General features: G+C 34.0%; 1 protein-coding gene across 3 annotated transcripts in view; it reads right to left on the bottom strand.

Annotated features, from left to right (window-relative positions):
* Positions 1-19,617, bottom strand: part of CEP350 (centrosomal protein 350) — a 160,848-nt gene that overhangs the window by 30,862 nt on the left and 110,369 nt on the right. For 2 of the 3 annotated variants that reach the window (XM_061383371.1, XM_061383372.1), the window contains exons 27-30: positions 17,831-17,988; positions 10,189-10,311; positions 8,864-9,063; positions 909-1,120 (exon numbers count right to left, since the gene is read on the bottom strand). In XM_061383371.1, the coding sequence (XP_061239355.1) occupies positions 909-1,120; positions 8,864-9,063; positions 10,189-10,311; positions 17,831-17,988 (693 nt within the window). The remainder of the gene's footprint in view (positions 1-908; positions 1,121-8,863; positions 9,064-10,188; positions 10,312-17,830; positions 17,989-19,617) is intronic. The other variant, XM_061383373.1, reaches the window with a different exon arrangement.

Raw genomic sequence — 19,617 nt, 5'->3', positions numbered from 1 at the left:
CCTAACTGTTATATCATCACTTCCTTTCCCTGCAATGGTGGGCAAGTTACTCAGTCTGCTAAGCTTCAGAGTGGGGCTTAAAACATTATCTAAAGAATTGCTGTGAGGATAATCGACATAAGGCATTCAGCACACTACCTGGCACTTGACAAACACCCAATAAATATTACTTTTTATTATAAAAGTGACTTTAAGGCACACTAGCTTTGACTTTCTTATATGGTCTATTTCCAACTTAGGTGGATTCTTTTTTCAAACACAAAGTGGCTTTTACCAATGTTTTTGTTCACTTATAGTATTTAATATTATTACGCTAATCCTTCATACACATTATAAAATTAAGCTTAGAAAAAGCTAAATTTCTAGCTTAAGGTTTTACTAGACAGTTTTTTACTAAAGTATAGAATTAAGGGCAATGTGAAAAACCTCTTTATTCTGAAGTGACTATTATTCTAATTTAGAATCCATATCCATTTCAGATCTGCCTTAAAGAGATGAAACCACTACTATGATTAAGAAGTATAGAGCAGTCATTAACTAAATTATAGAAAAGGCACACTGGTATGGTTTAAGGTCTTATTGTTTCTATTATGTGACAAATCGCAGACTTTAATAAGAACTTGCCCCACACATTATCTTTATTAAAGACTTTAGAAGTTCCTATCTTTGTTTATTAAAAACTTCATAGCATATAATTTTATAAATGCCACTAAAGCTAAAATTCATATATTTATAAATTTTTAGGAGTCAATGAAAAGCTTTATTTCTATTCAAATGTCATGTACTGTACATTACAGGTATGGGTGATAGTCAATGCTTCCTTAATAGCAAGAATATAAGTTAATAATATACCTTTCAGATAGGTTTTTTGTAAAGAACCTTTAAGATATAAATATATATTAACTTACATGTTTACTAGGCGAGGTAGAAGATTCTAGTTCTTGTGAAAAAACCATGTCTTCAGTACGTATACTATGATCTGGACTCCCAGGATGCTCCTGAACTATAGACTCAGATGGTATATACTCAACAGCAGGGCTGCCCAATTCTTCTGGAATAGAGCTTTCACTGTGTAGCTGAGAGTAGGAAGGTACTGGAGATTCTGTTTCACTCACTATTTCTAGAAGAGAAGGTGAAAACAAGAAAAAGTACACAATCATAGTCAAGGGAAATGTTCATCTGTTAGACTTTACATTTGTTTTTAGCATGATTTCACTAGTTGCATTTAGATATATTTTTTAATCCCATCACTTAATGAATCACATTTACTGTTAACATCCTTAAGTCTAAGAATTTTGGCTGATCCAAACTGAGAGACATTATCTGTAACATAGAGTCAGCAATGATAATGATAACCTGAGCATCTGTAAAGATGCAATTACAACTCGTATTTGTTTAGGAAAATGGAAACATATGGAAATCAATCACTTTGGAAAGCAATTTGGGAGTATTTGGTAAACATGAAAAAACACTTTATGATCTAGAGATTCTACTTCTAGGTATATATCCTAGAGAAATCTTGTATACATGCAGCAGGAGACATATACATGGTTATCAGCAGTGTTGTTATAATAGTAAAAAACTAAGTAAAATGATGACAATTGCAGCAATGAAATTTTAAAAGACGCTTACTCCTTGGAAGGAAAGTTATGACCAACCTAGATAGCATATTGAAAAGCAGAGATATTACTTTGCCAACAAAGGTCTGTCTATGGTGTTTCCAGTGGTCATGTATGGATGTGAGAGTTGGACTATAAAGAAAGCTGAGCGCCGAAGAATTGATGCTTTTGAACTGTGGTGTTGGAGAAGACTCTTGAGAGTCCCTTGGACTGCAAGGAGATCCAACCAGTCCATTCTAAAGGAGACCAGACCTGGGTGTTCAATTGGAAGGATTGATGTTGAGGCTGAAACTCCAATACTTTGGTCACCTCATGGGAAGAGCTGACTCATTGGAAAAGACCCTGATGCTGGGAAACACTGAGGGCAGGAGGAGAAGGGGACGACAGAGGATGAGATGGTTGGATGGCATCATTGACTCGATGGACATGGGTTTGGGTGAACTCCGGGAGTTGGTGATGGACAGGGAGGCCTGGCGCGCTGCGGTTCATGAGGCCGCAAAGAGTCGGACACGACTGAGTGACTGAATTGAACTGAAGTAAAATGAATAAATTGTGGTATATTTATAAATTGAAATGCTACACAGCAATACAAATGAATGAACTGTATGCATCGAGATATACTATGAATTTTACTCAGCACTTTTGGAACATGTAGCACTATCTTGCCTCTGGAATTTCCTGTCCACTGTGGCCTCAGCTCTAAGAAAACAAATACTTTTGACAGTAAACAGAAAATGCTTGATATTATACTTGTATGATCTTAAGAACGTACACTGCTTTCATTCTGTCACCATGGATATAATGCCCCACAAGGATTAAGTTATACTTTGGCTCAATATCGGTAAAATTTTATATCAGTTACTATTATTATCACCATGTGCTCAGTCATGTCAGACTTCTTGCGACCCCTTGGACTGTAGCCTGTCAGGCTCTTCTGTCCATGGGATTTCCCGGGCAAGAATACTGGAATGGGTTGCTATTTCCTTCTCAGGGGATCTTCCTGACCTGGGGATCAAACCCATATCCTGGCAGTCAAATCCTTTACCACTGAGCCACCTGAGAAGCCCAACAAAAGAAATACCTATACCCCAAAGAATGTTTTACTTTAATAAACATTTAAAAAATTACATTTAATAAACCGCCTGTATATACCATATTTTGTTTATCTACTTATTTGTTGATAGCCACTTGGGTTTTTCATCATTTGGCTATTGTGAATAATGCTGCTATAAACATGGGTGTACAAATAGCTCTTTGAAAACTTGGTTTCAATTCTTTTTGGTATATATGTATATAAACCCAGAAGTGGAATACAGTAATTCTATTTTTAATTTTTTGAGGTACTGATATACCATTTCCATAATAGTTACAACTATTTTACATTCCCATCAGCACTGCACACAGGCACCAATTTCTCCAAATCCTTGTCAACATTTTTTTTTTGAGAATAGCTTTCCTAATAGATGTGAGTATGTATTTCACTGTATTCCTGACTTTTGAAGAGTTATATTTCAATAGGAGTCTAGCAACATTTTTACGCTTTTAAAGAAATACCGACTATAGCAGAAAAACACTAAAACTTTGTAAAATGTTTAATCTGTAGGTGTTGTCCAATATGGTAGCCATCAGCCTCATGTTGCCACTTAAATAGCAATTAAGTTCAATTTCTCAGTTCTACCAGCTAAATTTCAAGTGCTCAATAGCCATTTAAAAAATCAGGCTTTTGAAAAGTCTCAAGAGCTCTTCCCTGAATATTTTATGTTTTATGAAAGAAAGATACATGGCTTAAACTCCTTAATGATGGACATCTGTCAGATTTCTTGGACCCCAAGCTTACTTTTAATCCCTCATTGATTATTTGATGATTTCCTGCCACATGAGTTCCTTGTCACCCAAGACAGAACCCAGAAAAGCCAATTGCCAGCTTCCTTGCTGGGCACTGGAACTTGGGCATTGAAACTAGGTGTCCCTGTAGAAGACCTCATTACAAAAGTGAATAACCTGAAAAAGAAGGCTCCATGTGGACTCTACTTTAGGTGGCTTTTGGTAGTGACAGTGGATTTTTCAGAGGTTGCAAAGTGGTGCAGAAGCGGCATGAATGGGGAATGACAAAAACAGTAGTTTTCTTTAGTGCTCTGGTGAGTAACTGCTAGAGCAGTCTTCTCATCAAGCCAGTTCTCTGGTATGGTTTTAGAACTTCTTCTAGAAGCTCAGTGTAGAGCTGGCTCTCCAGTCAACTCAAAATTTTATGAACCACTACATGGTCTTCAGAAAGTTACTTTTCTGCTTGGTCTTAGTAAACTTCAGTTATTCCAACAATGTGCCCTAATAGGTACACACAATTCTTTTTCTTAATTTTTCTTTTACTTACGTCATTTAGCTCATTAACTACACTACTCCTAAGCAATATTTGGTGAGATTGAAATTGTCTTTAGCTCATTTACCCAGTAACACTTTCCATGATCATATAGGTCAACAGTTCCTGACATATGGAGGTTTGAATAACAACAACTAGTCTTGATTTGCCCTCCAGACATGGTTGGAAATGTTTTCTACTTCTATTACAGCCAATGATGAAACCTGAGAAATTGAATCTGTTTACTAGGTCCTCTTAGATTTCCTTTCAAGATGGACAAGTCTAGCAGAATTTGAGGCTACAGAATGAGGATGTGGAAACTGACACAGAAGTAAGCCTTTGCTGAAGAAATTAAATAAAAATTGTTAAGGATAAAAAGGAACACTACAGATGAACTGCATTTACTGTATCATTAGTTTTATGTATCACTTGGTATGTATAGCTAAACAATATATCATTTAGTTTTGTTTGCTTTTAATTTTCTATAAAAGAAATCAAGCTGCTTGCAGTCTCCTGTGATTTGAGGTTCTTATATGTTGACTTGTATACTGTAATTTTTTTATCTTTACTGAGCATAATATGTAAATATACCACAATTTATTAATCCATTTTCCTATTTAATGTAGGTGGTTTCCTTTTTCCCCCCTGCCATTTCAAATACTGCTGTTATATATCTCCTAGTATAGATAAATACTTATAGATATCTATATGTATATCTCTATAATATCAGTATTTATAGATAGCTTTATTTATATCCATTTATTATCTATGTAAAAGTTCTCTAGAGCAGTAGTTTTAAGATTTTTTTTTTACCTTTATCATAGTATTTATCCTTACTATGTATGACATAATGATATTTTCTATTCTATTTCAATTTTAAACAATGCTGACTATAATCCACTAAATAGATTTCATGCATCTCTAATGGGATAAACCAGAACTTGAAAAACAATGCTATAAGACAGCAGTTCCCAAACATTTTGGTCTCAGGACCACTTTACACTCTGTAAAAGTACTGAGGACCCCCCAAAACTTTAGTTTATGTAGTTATAGACACAGTTATTTCTATCAGTATTTACAATATAAAGTCCATAAAATTTTTAATTAATTAAAAATAAGAGTAATAAACCTTTATGTGTTAACATAAATTATATTTTCTAAAATTCAACACAGTGAAAGTGAAAGTGAAGTCGCTCAGTCCTGTCCAACTCTTTGCGACCCCGTGGACTATAGCCCACCAAGCTCCTCTGTCCATGGGATTCTCCAGGCAAGAATACTGGAGTGGGTTGCCATTTCCTTCTCCAGGGGATCTTCCCGACCCAGGGATCGAACCCAGGTCTCCCGCATTGCAGGCAGATGCTTTAACCTCTGAGCCACCATAGTACTTATTTTGAAAAAATGAAGTTTAATTGAAAGGAGAGAAACTTTTATTGACACAGTAAAATAAAATCTTTAATGGCTGGTTTAACAGAAGATAGGTGGATTCTGATATTTGTTTCTGTATGCAATCTGTGGTTATATGTTGATTTGGCTGAAGCGTATGCAGAAAATCTGGCTTCACACAAACGATACATAATAAGAAAAGGGAAGAGTATTTTAACAGTATTTACAGGTAACTGGATATCCTTTTTTAATGCCACACCAAAAGTGGACAATTAGTAGTTTCTTAAATGTTAGCTGTAATGTGAAATCTTACACCATTATCAGTGAACTTTTCATAATCTGTTGCATTAAAATCCACAGTCTGATCTTTCACCTTAATAGGATCTTTTACCCATACGTGATTTTCTAATCCTCACTGGTCATTTGGAAAATATTGGTTCACTGAGTTATTAGGAAGATCTTTTCAAATATTCACACATTTTATCACACAATATTAAAAGATGACTTTGACTGATACCATCACTCATACCAGAGAAGTCTGGAAAGCAGTCAAGCTCACAACAGGGGAAATAGCATTGCTAAAAGCCCTAATCTTCACTTGAAAGTTTTAATTTTATTATCAACAATAAACACTATCAGTTGTTTTTCTTGAAAAGTCAGAGCTGCTTCATTTATTTCTGAAAAATTGCTTATAAATACTCAAGACTGAATAAACACAGTTTGTTGGTCATTTAAGTAAAAATGGTACCAAATGAAAAAAATGGCTAGTTCAGTTTGCAAATCAAATAACTAGCTTTTCTTCAAGATAAATGTCATGCTTTGGCAAACACAAGTGCTTTTTGAATATTTTCTATTTGGTCACACAAAATATTAAAAAGATACGTACGCAAAGTTGAGATTCAATAATATTTAAATTAATTACACAAATATTTAAAATTACATTAAGTGTAAGAATGGCACATTTCTACTGTGAGTACAGGGTTGTGAACAGTACGACGACCACTATGTGATTTGGCTCTACTGCCTTGATTCATATTAACGCATCAGCAATTTTACCCACCATTATTTTTATTCTATCAGTGTAAAGTTGACACAGTAGAAAAGGCAAACAACATGTCAGTATTATTCAGACCTTCTGAAAGGATCTCAGAGACCAAGGACCATACTTTAGGATTTATACTTGGCAATGGAATTGCTGAATTACAGGGCATACATACCTGGCTCTATTATTTTTATTATTTTATTGATGATTTTTAATGCCTCACCTTTCAACCTGTTTTTCAAAGTAGGTTTAACAATTAACACTTACACTAGCAGTTCTTTGTTCCACCTACAAACCAACAGGTTTGATGGGTGTGTTCAATGGGGTGAATGATGGCTCCCCCAAAAATATGTCCATGTCTCAATTCCCAAAACTTATGAATACAATCTTATTTGGAAAAAAGGTCTGTAGATGTAATGAAATTAGGGATCTCATGATGAGATCTTCGGAATTATCTGAGTAGGCCCTAAATTCAATGACAAGTTTCCTTATGAGACAGGAGAGGAGAAAGATAGACACAGAGGAGAAGACTATGTGAGACTGAGTTAAAAGCAGACACAAGGAATGCCTGTAGCATACCACCAGAAGCTGGAAGACGAAAGAAAGAACTGTGTCCTGGACCCTTTAGAGGGAGCACACAGTACTGCCAACACCCTGATTTTGTACTTCTGGCCTCCGGAAGTGAGCGAACAACAAAAAAAAACCCCCACCAAATTTGTGGTAGTTTGTTAGGGCAGCCCTAGGAAATGAACATTGGCATGCAATGGTATTTCTTTAAGATTTTATGCCCTGATTACTAATGAAGTTGAACATCTTTTCATATGTTTATTGACTGTTTATAGAGTTTCTTATTTGTGAACCATTTGCTCTTTTGCCTATTTTTTAATGTGGTTGTCATTTATTATTGATTCACAGGAGTTACTTATATATTTTTGATACTATTCCTTTGTCTGTTGTATGTGCTGCAAATATGTTGTTTTAATTTATGGTGTATTAATAAACAATTTATTACAGTCAAATTTATATATCTTCCCTTTTATGATTTTTGTCTTATATAATGTGAAAGAAATCTTTCCATCCCCTTGATGTCATAAAGATATACTTCTATATTGTCTCCTAAAAGTTTTACAGCTTAAATTTCACATTTACACTCTTCTCCCCCACTAGAGATAGATCTTTTCATATGGTCAGGTAGGGACCCAACTTTATTTTCACTTCTCACAAAATTTATTGGAGTCACTTCTTTCTTCACTAGTTTCCTGAGTTATCTATGTCAGAAGTCAACTTTCATATACTCAAGGTCTTTTTCTGGGCTATTTGTTTAACAGTCTATTTGTCTATCTCCGATAACAAAAATCAGAAGCCTAGCAAGATTTCTTTGCAAAGTTTGACAGCTCCTTTTAAAATTTATATGAAAAAGCAAAGGACTAAAACACAATGCAAGAACTTACCAGTTTCAAGACTTTTAGAACTGCTAAGTTCTTGCATTGTTTTTTAGTCCTTTGCTTTTTCATATAAACTTTAAAAGGAGCTGTCAAACCTTGCAAAGAAATCTTGCTAGGATTCTGCTTTAAATTGTTTTGAATCTATCATTAAATTCATAGAGAATTAACATCTTTATGATACTGAATCTGTTGTGAATATGGAAAAGTTCTATTTATTTTGGTCTTCTCAAATGTTTCCTAAGAAAATTCTAAATTTTTCTCCATAAAGATCTTGTATACTTTTTAAAATTTATAAATGGCATCTCTTTTAAAAATTAGATTTTTCTAACCGATTTCTGCTTATCTATAGACATGCAATTGAGTTTTATTTACGGATTGTAAATCCAGCAACTTTCTATCCCTTTTTAATTCTAATAACTGACATGTAAATGCTGGATTTTTTATGTGCATAGCCTTCTCATCTGCAATAATGAGAGTTTTGCTTCTTTCTTTCATTCTACAGGTGAAAATAAGCAACTCTGATCTCCAGATTCAAAGGGAAAACTTTCTAAGTTTTATCATTAAAATATGAAGTCTGTTGCAGGTTTGGTTTTTTGTTTTTGTTAATAAATATCCTATACTGGGTAAAGAAAGTTTCCTTGTATTGCTAATTTGATTTGAGATTTGTTTTATTACAAATGTTTTGGATTTTATTAAGTGTTTTTTTTCTGAATCTTTGAGATATACATACTTTTTCTCCTTTAATCTTTGACCACATTATCAATTTTAGTATGTGTTAAACCCTACTTGGTCCTAGAATAACCTATTTCCATTTCATGGAATTTACCCATTTGTTCTAAGTTTTCAAGTATATTAGCATAAAAGTATTTACCATATTCTCTTATCTTTCCAATTCTAAAGCATATATGTTTGTATCACCTTCTTTACCCTTAATCATTCATATTTTTTAAGATAATGAAGTAAATCTTTCATTTATGTCAGGCTTTAGAATGTAGTCTGGACAGTTAGTATTTATTACCTTTCTGTTCAGCTCTCTGGTCCTCCAACTCTTTCTTAGGAGTTTTAGGTTTTATCAATTCTTTGTCCCAGGCAGCCAAGGCTTGTTTTTCCATTTGACGAATTTCTGCTTCCTCTGCATCTAAACGTCGCTTCCACTCTAGTAGCTCTTCTGCATGTTGTCGCCGCTGCATTAGTTTTTGCTCTCGTTTTGTCAGAAACCTATGGTCGCACCATGAAGAATAGTGAGAAAACAAATCTATAGGCAGAAATCACTTAAAGAGGTTTATCACTCATTATACTATCAACAAACTGTATAACAGCAGGACATTCATAATATTTCTCTGAAAAAAGTTTTTGAGAGAACAGAAACTTTATAAGTGATCTTATTCAGGAAATGAGAGAATTTATGTTCTACTTGTAGTTAACTGTTTGGAAGATTAGCAAAGGAAAAACAGTCGTAAATTCAGAAAAAAATTTTTTCAGAATATTCAGCCAACCATGACTGATAGTACTTATATATTCATTCTTCATAGGTGATTCTTTTTTCATAACAGAAGGTATAAAGAATTTATTCTGAAGGCTCAGACCAAAAAACACACAAACTCAAAACAACAAAGACCAAAACAACAACAACAAAAACCCCCAAAATCCCAAGCAAGCAAGCAAACAAAAAACATATTCTTGTCCCTTTTTGACCTTTATTTCAAATTCAGTCTGGTTTTGCTTCAGGTATAGTGAAGCATTACCTGGGAGATGCCATGCCAAGTGATAATCTATATCTGTTTTTCATGGAGAGAAACAATGTCAGATGCACCACAGTCAGATGCCTTACGCATAAAACATAACTATTTATTTACTTGAGTAAAAAATAAGGATGCACCAAATCCTCAAACTTCTCAATTTAACCCAATCTCTGAAATTAGATAGCCTAACAGATCTTGGCTCCAAAGGGTTAGAGAATAGCATTGATTTAGGAAAAGTTATTTGAGAAGTTAAAAAGCTTCTATTAAGCTCTCCTCAAATGTAGATGTCATAGCTAAATAAAAGCTGGGCTGCTCATATTACAAGTGTTAGATCTGTAGTGGTAGCTAATCAACAAAAAGGCATTCACATATCCAACACACACTTAATAAAAAGCACAAGAACTGTCACTCTACTTTTTGAACAATCAGCATGTCAAATAATTGTGGGAACAAAAAGGTAAAATCTATGGGACATTTGACAAGAGGCCCCTAGGCTGTTAGAAAAAAAGAAAGAAAGAAAAAAAAAAAAAAGCAATAAAGACAAGCAAAAAGAACAGAGCATGCTCTATCAAAGAGTGCACTGAAAAAGGTGCAAAGTTACCTGACCAACTGGTTGTAGATATACAGCTGGAATTTGGGATGAAGGTTGGGAAAACAGACACTGAGAGAGGCCCAGTGATGAGACGTAAAGACAGAGAAGAAGTAGTGAACAGGAGAGCAGTGTCTACAAAATAAGGAGGAAGATTTTAAAACCAAGAGATCAAGAAGGAGAAAGAATGAGAAAGGGAAAGCATAAGAGCCGATCACAGAACTTTAAATATGCTTCCTGAACAACAATAAGCCACTTGGTTAAAGCAAGTGTTATACTTTGTGTGACATATAAAACATTTGCTTTTATAGATCTTACCAATGATTTCTGAATGTACGTGCCTTTCTTCTCAGATGTTGCTTAACCATCATCTATACTTTCAGGTAAATTTATTTGCGAGTAAAGTAATGAGGAGTGTGAAGCTAAGTTTTTTTTCTCATAAGCTTTAACATAGAGTACAAAAATTATGGCCATGAACCTCGCATATCAGCAATTCTATACATATATGTAATCTTAAACAAGTAATTTTTATATCTGTGTCTTATCATATATTTTAAACTTGAATTTAAATTTAAAAAGCACTACATTTGCCTTACTCAACTCACCATCATAATCTAGCCTAAAACAGTAATATAGTTTAGAAAATCAATTTATAGTAAAGATATCTTGTTCATATCTACAACATAAAACTTAATGCTAACTGGACCTAGTGGAGCTATCTTGCTTTATATTTAACAAAGGCCCATTTAAACAATACTGGAATATAATACCCATTCTATAAAATATTAGGGTGCATAATTAAGAATAAACTAAATAGGAATTCCCTGGGAATCCAGTGATTAGGACTCAGTGCTTTCACTGCTTCACTGCAATGGCCCAGGTTTGATCCCTGGTCGGTGAACTAAAATCCTGCAAGCTGTATGATGTGGCTCCCCCACCCCAAAAAAGAGAGAATAAACTAAGCTAGTTCCAATAAATACTACCAGTAGTTTAAAAGAAAAAAAAAATCATGCTGTGGACAGTTCAATCAATCATAAGGTTAAAAGTTGTAAGAAATTCCATATGTTAAACTTACAAAAGTAGGAAAAAAGCACTAGCTTCTCTTTTTAAAAAAAATTTTAAATAGATCATTGTATATATGAAAGGATACATAAGTCTAGTAATAGGTTTAAAAAGGTTAATTCTCTTTGACAGAGCATGCTCCTGCTCACATGCACACAGTAACTTGTAGATCAAGGCCAACACTTATTGCCTTGGAAGAGCAAGGAATAATATATCAGTAAATCACAGATGTGAGAAAATCTAGGTATGAATCCAGTTACTTATTTGGAATTTAAAAAGTATGTAGAATCTTGACTACATGTATATCTTTAGATAACTACATGTGTAGATGATTTCAAGTCTGTTTCCCCACATACAACTTAATATTCACTTTCTCTCTCTCTCCCTTCCTTCTCTCTATTGTTTCTCGATTGCCTTGATTTTCTGCACTGAAGTGCAAGGAGAACCAATTTTACCAACTTTCAATAAGACACTGCACTCTTCCTTGCCCCTCTTTATGAATATATAATAAGCTTATTTTGATGCCAATTATCAAAATATTATGCAAAAACAAATGTACTTCAAAAAAGATTCCAAAATTCTATTCATAACATTCAAATATCACCCACCCTCTTAAGTATATAACAGCTAAATGCATGCATGACCTAGTAGAAAAAGTAGAATATTGGAACATGTGAAATAAACTGTAAAAAAAAACAAAACAAATACATATTAAATGTTTCTGTCCAATTCAATATAGAGAATAATAACTTTCTCTCTTAGAACAAATACTAATCATTTACTTCTCACTTACAAAGATTAAAGCATATTCAAAAGCTCCAGGGTAGAAATGCACAACAAAAGAAACGCTAAAAAAAGACAGCAGTATAAGAGATAGTATTAAGAAAAGTTTAAAGTTGGAATTTCTTCCCACAAACATGTTCCTTACTTAATATACATATATTCTAGAATTCAAGAGGGTCCTCCAAAAATTGATTAAAATTGAGATAAAAGCAGTAATACTTCACACTAGAGTTAATGCCACACAAATAAGAAACAAAATTATGAATGATGGAGACACAAATGCCTACTCATAGAAAATGCTACTGATACACCTTATGCCTGTTGTCAAGGCATTCCTCAACAAGGCCTCTGGTGGTTACAGAACTCTGGATGAGCATGAGATAGATGACAGATTTAATCTAGTATGGAAATAATGTTCCTATAATGCTTAAGCCTAAGAAATTCAAAAGAAAGTCAAAATGTTAGACTCTAAACTTTAGCCATGCAGCTACTGAACCTTAGTAATCAGCCACTGAGCACTTGCCCAGCTTCAACAAATGCTATTTAGAAGGTCAGTTTCTACTAAGACAACTTTAAGTTAAAAAAAAAAAAGTTACAAAATTGAAAACAGATATGCTAACTTAATTTTCACTGTAGCTGGCTGAAGTCCACAGGGCAGGGCTCTAGTTCGAGCTCTGCCATTATGCTACCTGTGTGACCTAGGGCAAGGCACTCAATATCTACTGGCCTCAATTTCATCCTGTAGAACCAAGAGACTGTAATAGACAACTTCCCTAAAATTCCCTAGTTTCAACGTTTTATGATTCTTTCTTCATTTAGGTACCTTTTCACACTTTTTGAAAAATACATACCTCAACACATTGCTAGACCATGTGATACGAGAACCCTTTTTTCCCACTGAGCTAACAGTGCATTGTATTCCAACAGATTCTAAAACTAGGTTACAATTTGAAAGAGCAGAATTATGATCTAAACTTTAAATAAAACTTTCAGTTCTAAAGTCATCTGATTCTGAAAGATATTAAACAAAATACAAAACCTAACATCTTGAATTATTTTTTTTCTGGATATAAACAATTCTTTAATTCTATACTATTACAAGTAAAAATGAAACAGTGCTCTTAATTTTAAAATGAATCAATTCTTTCATTTCTAATGATATTCAAAAAAGATAAATGAGCATATGGATAGTATTGATATAAACAAAACACAGTCTATTTTTCCTACAGCAAAATCTATTGAATTGTTTAATAATCTGCATATACTGTAACTTAAATCGGAGAAGGCAATGGCACCCCACTCCAGTACTCTTGCCTAGAAAATCCCATGGACGGAAGAGCCTGGTAGGCTGCAGTCCATGGGGTCGCTAAGAGTCGGGCACGACTGAGCGACTTCCCTTTCACTTTTCACTTTCATGCACTGGAGAAGGAAATGGCAACCCACTCCAGTGTTCTTGCCTGGAGAATCCCAGGGACGGAGGAGCCTGGTGGGCTGCTGTCTATGGGGTCGCACAGAGTCGGACACGACTGAAGCGACTTAGCAGCAGCAGCATACTGTACTTAAATAAATGAAATAATACAGGTGCATTATCCCTAATCTAGGAAGTAAAGGAAAAAAAGAGCATATTATTAGACTATCAGGATTTATTCATCCACTACACTTAGTCTAGAACTTTCTCTAAGAAAACTGTGTATCTAATTTAGGCAATGATATTTAATACATTGTTTAAAATCTTAATTAAAATGTCTTCTTTAATGGAGTAGTGCAAATCCAAAGTATTTAATTTTGAACACTCATCAAGAAAATCTCTGTGATATGTACTCTTTTCAGTAAAAACTTCTTCTTCTGAGTTTCTTAGCATTAGATTTTTATACACCTTACTAAAGGAATCTGGTATTTATTCTTTTTTCCACCTTGACAGTAAGCTTTTCAAGAGCAGGGTTTATGTCTGATTCATCTTCATGTCCCTCAGAACCTACTATATTCACACAATTCTCAGTAAATAATTGCTGAGAGAATAAGTATACAATTAATAAAGAACAAGTTGCTGTTAACAAATGAAAGAAAAAGTGCCCTATGTCCTATTTTAACACTTAATGAGGAAGATAACATCATTCTTTCAGTGTTTCATTTGCTCGGTAAATAATTTTCCTAAAATAGAATTGTCAACTTAACAGGAAGTCAAATGCATGGTTTTTCCCCACGAGTATCTGTTTCATAACTTTATACTGTAAATAATACCCCTCACAGCAGTAAACAAAACTCAGATTCCATTTACCAATAATGATCAAAAAACTGAGGTCTAGACAGTCTGGCTTTTGCAAACATACTGATATCTGCATTGTAACTAACTTTTTCCATAGTTTAAAGTTCTTTTGCTTTTCACTATGTTGAGAAATGGAAATGATTTCTAAAATGTCAACTTGTTAAATAGGTCAATAAAAGCCACAGACTAGAAATTTTAACAAAGGCATTATTGTTTCAGGGAAACATTAATGAAGGAAATCTTTAATTGTAGCCAAGAATAGTTTCAACATTTCAGAAAAAATATTTATCACAGAATCAAAGTTCAAAGAGTTAACAATAAGCAGTAATACATAATGAAAATGTTCCTCTCAAAGTATCTTAACTTATTGAGAAGGTTGACTATTTTCTGACAGGTATTTTATATTAATAAAATAGCAATCTCTTGGAAGACTGGCTTTTCCAATCTACAAAACAAATAATAGTGCTTAGTAGCAAAGGCTTAAATGATTTTGTCATTAGTTATTTACTGTAGCAAATGACTACAAAATTAACTCATTCTATTTATTGAGCTGACACCTCAACATTGTTGAAAGAGATTGAACTCTAAAGCTTTGGTAATCTGAATAGTATTCAAAAATAGTTTTCACATTACAGTAGGGGTTTGAACTCCATAGGTCCACTTACATGTGGATTTTTTTTTCAATAAATATTGCAGTACTGCATGACTGTGGTTGGCTGAATCTGAAGATGTACAACTGCAGATACAGAGGAACCACGTATATGGAGGAATCACAAATATTAAAAAGCAGAGACATTACTTTGTCGACAAGGTGTGTATAGTCAAAGCTATGGTTTTTATACTAGTCACGTATGGATGTCAGAGTTGGACCATAAACATAGCTGAGCACCAAAGAATTGCTGCTTTTACACAGATGTATAGAACGGTCTTTCGGACTCTGTGGGAGAGGGAGAGGGTGGGATGATTTGGGAGAATGGCATTGAAACATGTATAATATCATATAAGAAACGAATTGCCAGTCCAGGTTCAATGTAGGATACAGGATGCTTGGGGCTGGTGCACTGGGAGGACCTAGAGGGATGGTACAGGGATGGAGGTGGAAGGGGATTAAGGATGAGGAACATGTGTATACCCGTGGTGGATTTATGTTGATGTATGGCAAAACCAATACAATATTGTAAAGTAAAAAAATAAATAAATAAACTGTGGTGTTGGAGAAGACTCTTGAGAGTCCCTTGGATTGAAAGGAGATCAAACCAGTCAATCCTAAAGGAAATCAGTCTTGAATATTCATTGGAAGGACTGATGCTGAAGCTGAAACTCCAGTACTTTGGCCACTTGATGTAAAGAGCTGACTCACTGGAAAAGACCCTGATGCTGGGAAAGACTGAAGGCAGGAGGAGAAGGGGACAACAGAGGAGGATGAGATGGTTGAATGGCATCACTGACACAATGGACATGAGCCTGAGCAAGCTCCAGGAAGTGGTAACGGACAGGGAGGCCTGGCATGCTTCAGTCCATGGGGTTACAAAGAGTTGGACACGACTGAGCGACTGAACTGAACTGATCATAGAAGTTATAGGTGAATTTTCAACCATGTAGATGGTTAACATTCCTAATACTTCTGTCCCTCACTGTTCAAGGATCAACTGTACACTGTTCTAGAGATTAAAAAAAAAAAATCGCATAACAATAACCTCCCTTTTTAATGCATTGCTAGTTTTGAAAAATACACCTGTTCATCCTCAAATTTCAGCATCATCTTCCAAACATTAAAACTAATTTCTTTGCTGTCTTTACGCCATCCCTCCCATAAACACAAAAGTATTGTTTCAAACAATAAATTAAGAAGTCACTGAATGCTTCAAGGCCTATTCTCTTTGACAAATTTCTCAAAAATTTATTGCAGTAGTTGACAAAGGAAGGGACAGCAATGTTGCAAAAAAATTCTAGGTGTTTAATATTTTGGGCTCTGAGAAAATAACAAAACTTAGAACAAAGTCAATATATTCAACTTTTGTTATTTAGGATTTTTAAAACTCTAACAAAATTGGAAATAAACACCACATAAACTGACTAATCTTACAAGCAGAATAAGCAGTTCCTTCCACAGATGTGATTAAAATTATTAGAATATTATTCATAGAGACCAGCAATGAAGATTTTACTGGTATAGACAAGCAAGAAATCAATGAAGAAATTTCCTGTGAAGCTTTTTTTCCTCCAACACTTATGATCCAAAGGCATTTACAAGGCAGATAGAAAATGTTTAATTAGTTATGAAATTTTATGAGATAGATTATTCTGAATTAAAGATCCCTGGAGCAATACAGTATGCCCACATAGACTACTGGAAAGTTTGTCAGGAAAGGAAGAAAGAATTCCTACTTGAATACGTCTTAACTGGTCTAGTCCATGGAAATCTTAGAAAACGCATTCTTATAAAATTTGTAAATATTCAGTTTTAACTCCCTTATACTTTTTATTTTTTAAATTTATATTTATTTTTTAAACTTATTTTCATAATCAATTTAGGTATTTTTAAGTTGTGAAATGCCAATTTTAAGTCACTGAAATGCAATTCAATTAAGCAATGAAGTGCCAGTGTACAACACTGTACTTACAGTAAGTAAGATTTGACTTAGAACTGTTTGACTATTCAGAACCTAAATCATAGGCTAATATCACATATAAAGATAGAACATCACTAAATTTGGTGATGTGTAGTATACTGCCAAAGGATATCAAGGTACAATTTAAGTTCAATCTGTGGTCCAAACTGCTAACATAAAATAGCAATCAACAAAAATTTTAAAGGACCTCTCTTCCATATTTAAAGAAGGTAGAAAATAGTCTACAAGCAGCTACTTTATAAGTATATTTAATTAAATGCACATGCAAAAAAGTAAACTGTCAGGTAAATATCATTGGTATGGTCAAAGCTGGCATACGACTGAGCTATATCCAAGTAGTAGTAGCTTTCTCCAAGAGTCTTTAAAAAATAATACATAGAAATATTTTAGTAGAATGGTAGACAGCCAAATCATTCAACATTCTGGGAGAATTTCAGACTTTATGGTTTCAATTGAGCAATTCAGAATCACTCACGAGTTTAAGAGTTCACTCTTCTACTTGGGTAAGCCTGAGAGTTGTCAGAGTCACAAGATAAGATCTCAAGCTATACCACTGGATTGTTTTCCCAAGTTAGTGGACATGTCCTCAGATTTCAGAAAAGACAAAAAAATTCACACTTACTCATTTTATTACTTTTAATAAAAGCAAGGAGAAAACATTATCATGGGTATATCTGCAAATACTACTTTAGTTTTAAAATAAGAAACTTGACAGTATTTAAAATAGAGAAAATTTGTTTTATAAATAAGGTCTATAGTTAATTGACTTCCAGGATGACTTAATCTACTAAAATGCAGCTGAAGCCATAAAATATTATGTTGTATCCATCTAATCTGATGAAGTACATTAAAAATATTATTTGTTCCTACTACTTTCAGTGTAAACGAGATATTTTAAAAAATGAATTACTTTTCATCCATGCGGCTTCTCATTTTCTTCAGTTTTTGCATAATGCTGCTTGTTTCACTGCTGGAGATTGAAATAGGGGAAGGACTGCGTGTCTCCAAGTCAGTTGGAGCAGGACTGGCTGCTTTATTATCTTTTGTATCATCATCACTATGAGACTCCTGCAAACAAAAGAGGACAAGTGTTAAACTAGAATTTAAGATCTCAAACTGATTTAAACACTGTCTTCTCAAAATTAATTTATCTTCTAAACAGTATTTGTAAAATAGCTGAAATTAAGGTATTACTTAAAGGACAAAATTATACTGCACAAGTAAAATGTATATATATGTCCTAACACAGTCCCCAGATTTGTTGCTTAGAGGAACAAAACCTAAATAGCAGTGAGCATGCCTAGCACCAGATCTTGATTTCTAAGTAAGTATCCTCTTCAGAGAAACAGCTGAAACCAAGGCTGAGGCAAAAAAGAGTAAAAAATGACTGAAACATCTTGTTTCAGAAAATATGGAAGTGCTCAAAGACTGATGAGTACAAGGACACAGAAACCTGCTTAAGAGGCTCCGAATGGCCCAACTTAAGAAAAAGTGAGCATCACAATAAATAATGATAGTAACAGATTTTACTCCTGAGTAAAATAGGAATCTGTGAGTCCATACTGACATAAAAGAATAAATTTAACTCTGATGAAGAACAGGAATTAATGTAGTCTCAAAATACCATCACAAAGTATTTATTAATCATCAAATCATCATGCAAAGTACTTATTAATCACAAAGGGAAAGAGGGTAACTACAGTGAAATATGGTAGATGCCACCTTCACTGTATAGTTACCCTTTTTCCCTCTGTGATTGAGTCAACATCAACCCATTCCAGTATTCTTGCCTGGAAAATTCCATGAGCAAAGAAGGCTGGCAGGCTACAGGACATGGGGTCACAAAGAGTCAGAGCGAATGAACATGCATGCACACACATCAGTAATGAGATATACTGAAATCAGGTACCACCAGATCGAATGCAGAGAACACAGCATCACATCTGTGATATTCCTGCCAAAGATGCATAAACTGAATCTAATTATGAGGAAGCATCAGACAAACCCAACTTGACCATTCTACAAAGTATCTGGCCTGTAATCTAAAATGTGAAGGTCAAGAGAATCGAGGAACCTTTCCAGACTGAAAGAGACTAAAGATATATGAAAACTAAATACAATATGTGCTTCTGAACTTACCTTTTGAAATAAGGAACACTATTGTGATAACTGGAGAAACTTGAATAGTGTTTGCAGATTAAATGGTAGTAATGTGTCAATATTAATTTGTTAGCAACATAACTCTTGCTCAGAAAATCAGAGCTCTTTTTATGTGTTTGAAACTTTCTATAAATTTGAGATTGCTTCAAACTTTAAAGTGTATTTTAAAAGTCAAAGCAGTGAATATTAAAGTATTATTTAACTATATTTCTATACAGTCTGAATCTTCCAACACTACACTGACACTTTACAATACTTCAGAATAAGTCCAATTTTGTTTTTGTCTGAATATCTCCTTTAGCCTTGTATCATTATATAAGACATTAGACAGCTGAAAGAGGTATCACATAAAGAGTAAAAAAATTAATTCCTCCCATTAGTTCTGAAGAATATATTTGGATTGATTAGCAAAAAGCAAAGCTCTTTATCCCAACTGAGTTTATAAATAGAAAACATTTTGAAACTAAGATATGACTTATGTGTCCCATTCAAAAGAATAATCCATGGGGAAAATAAAATTAGAACTCTCATTTTATA

This window comes from Bos javanicus, chromosome 16 (assembly GCF_032452875.1).
Source record: "Bos javanicus breed banteng chromosome 16, ARS-OSU_banteng_1.0, whole genome shotgun sequence".
NCBI classification, from domain to species: domain Eukaryota; kingdom Metazoa; phylum Chordata; class Mammalia; order Artiodactyla; family Bovidae; genus Bos; species Bos javanicus.
This window is presented reverse-complemented; position numbering and strand designations above follow the sequence as displayed.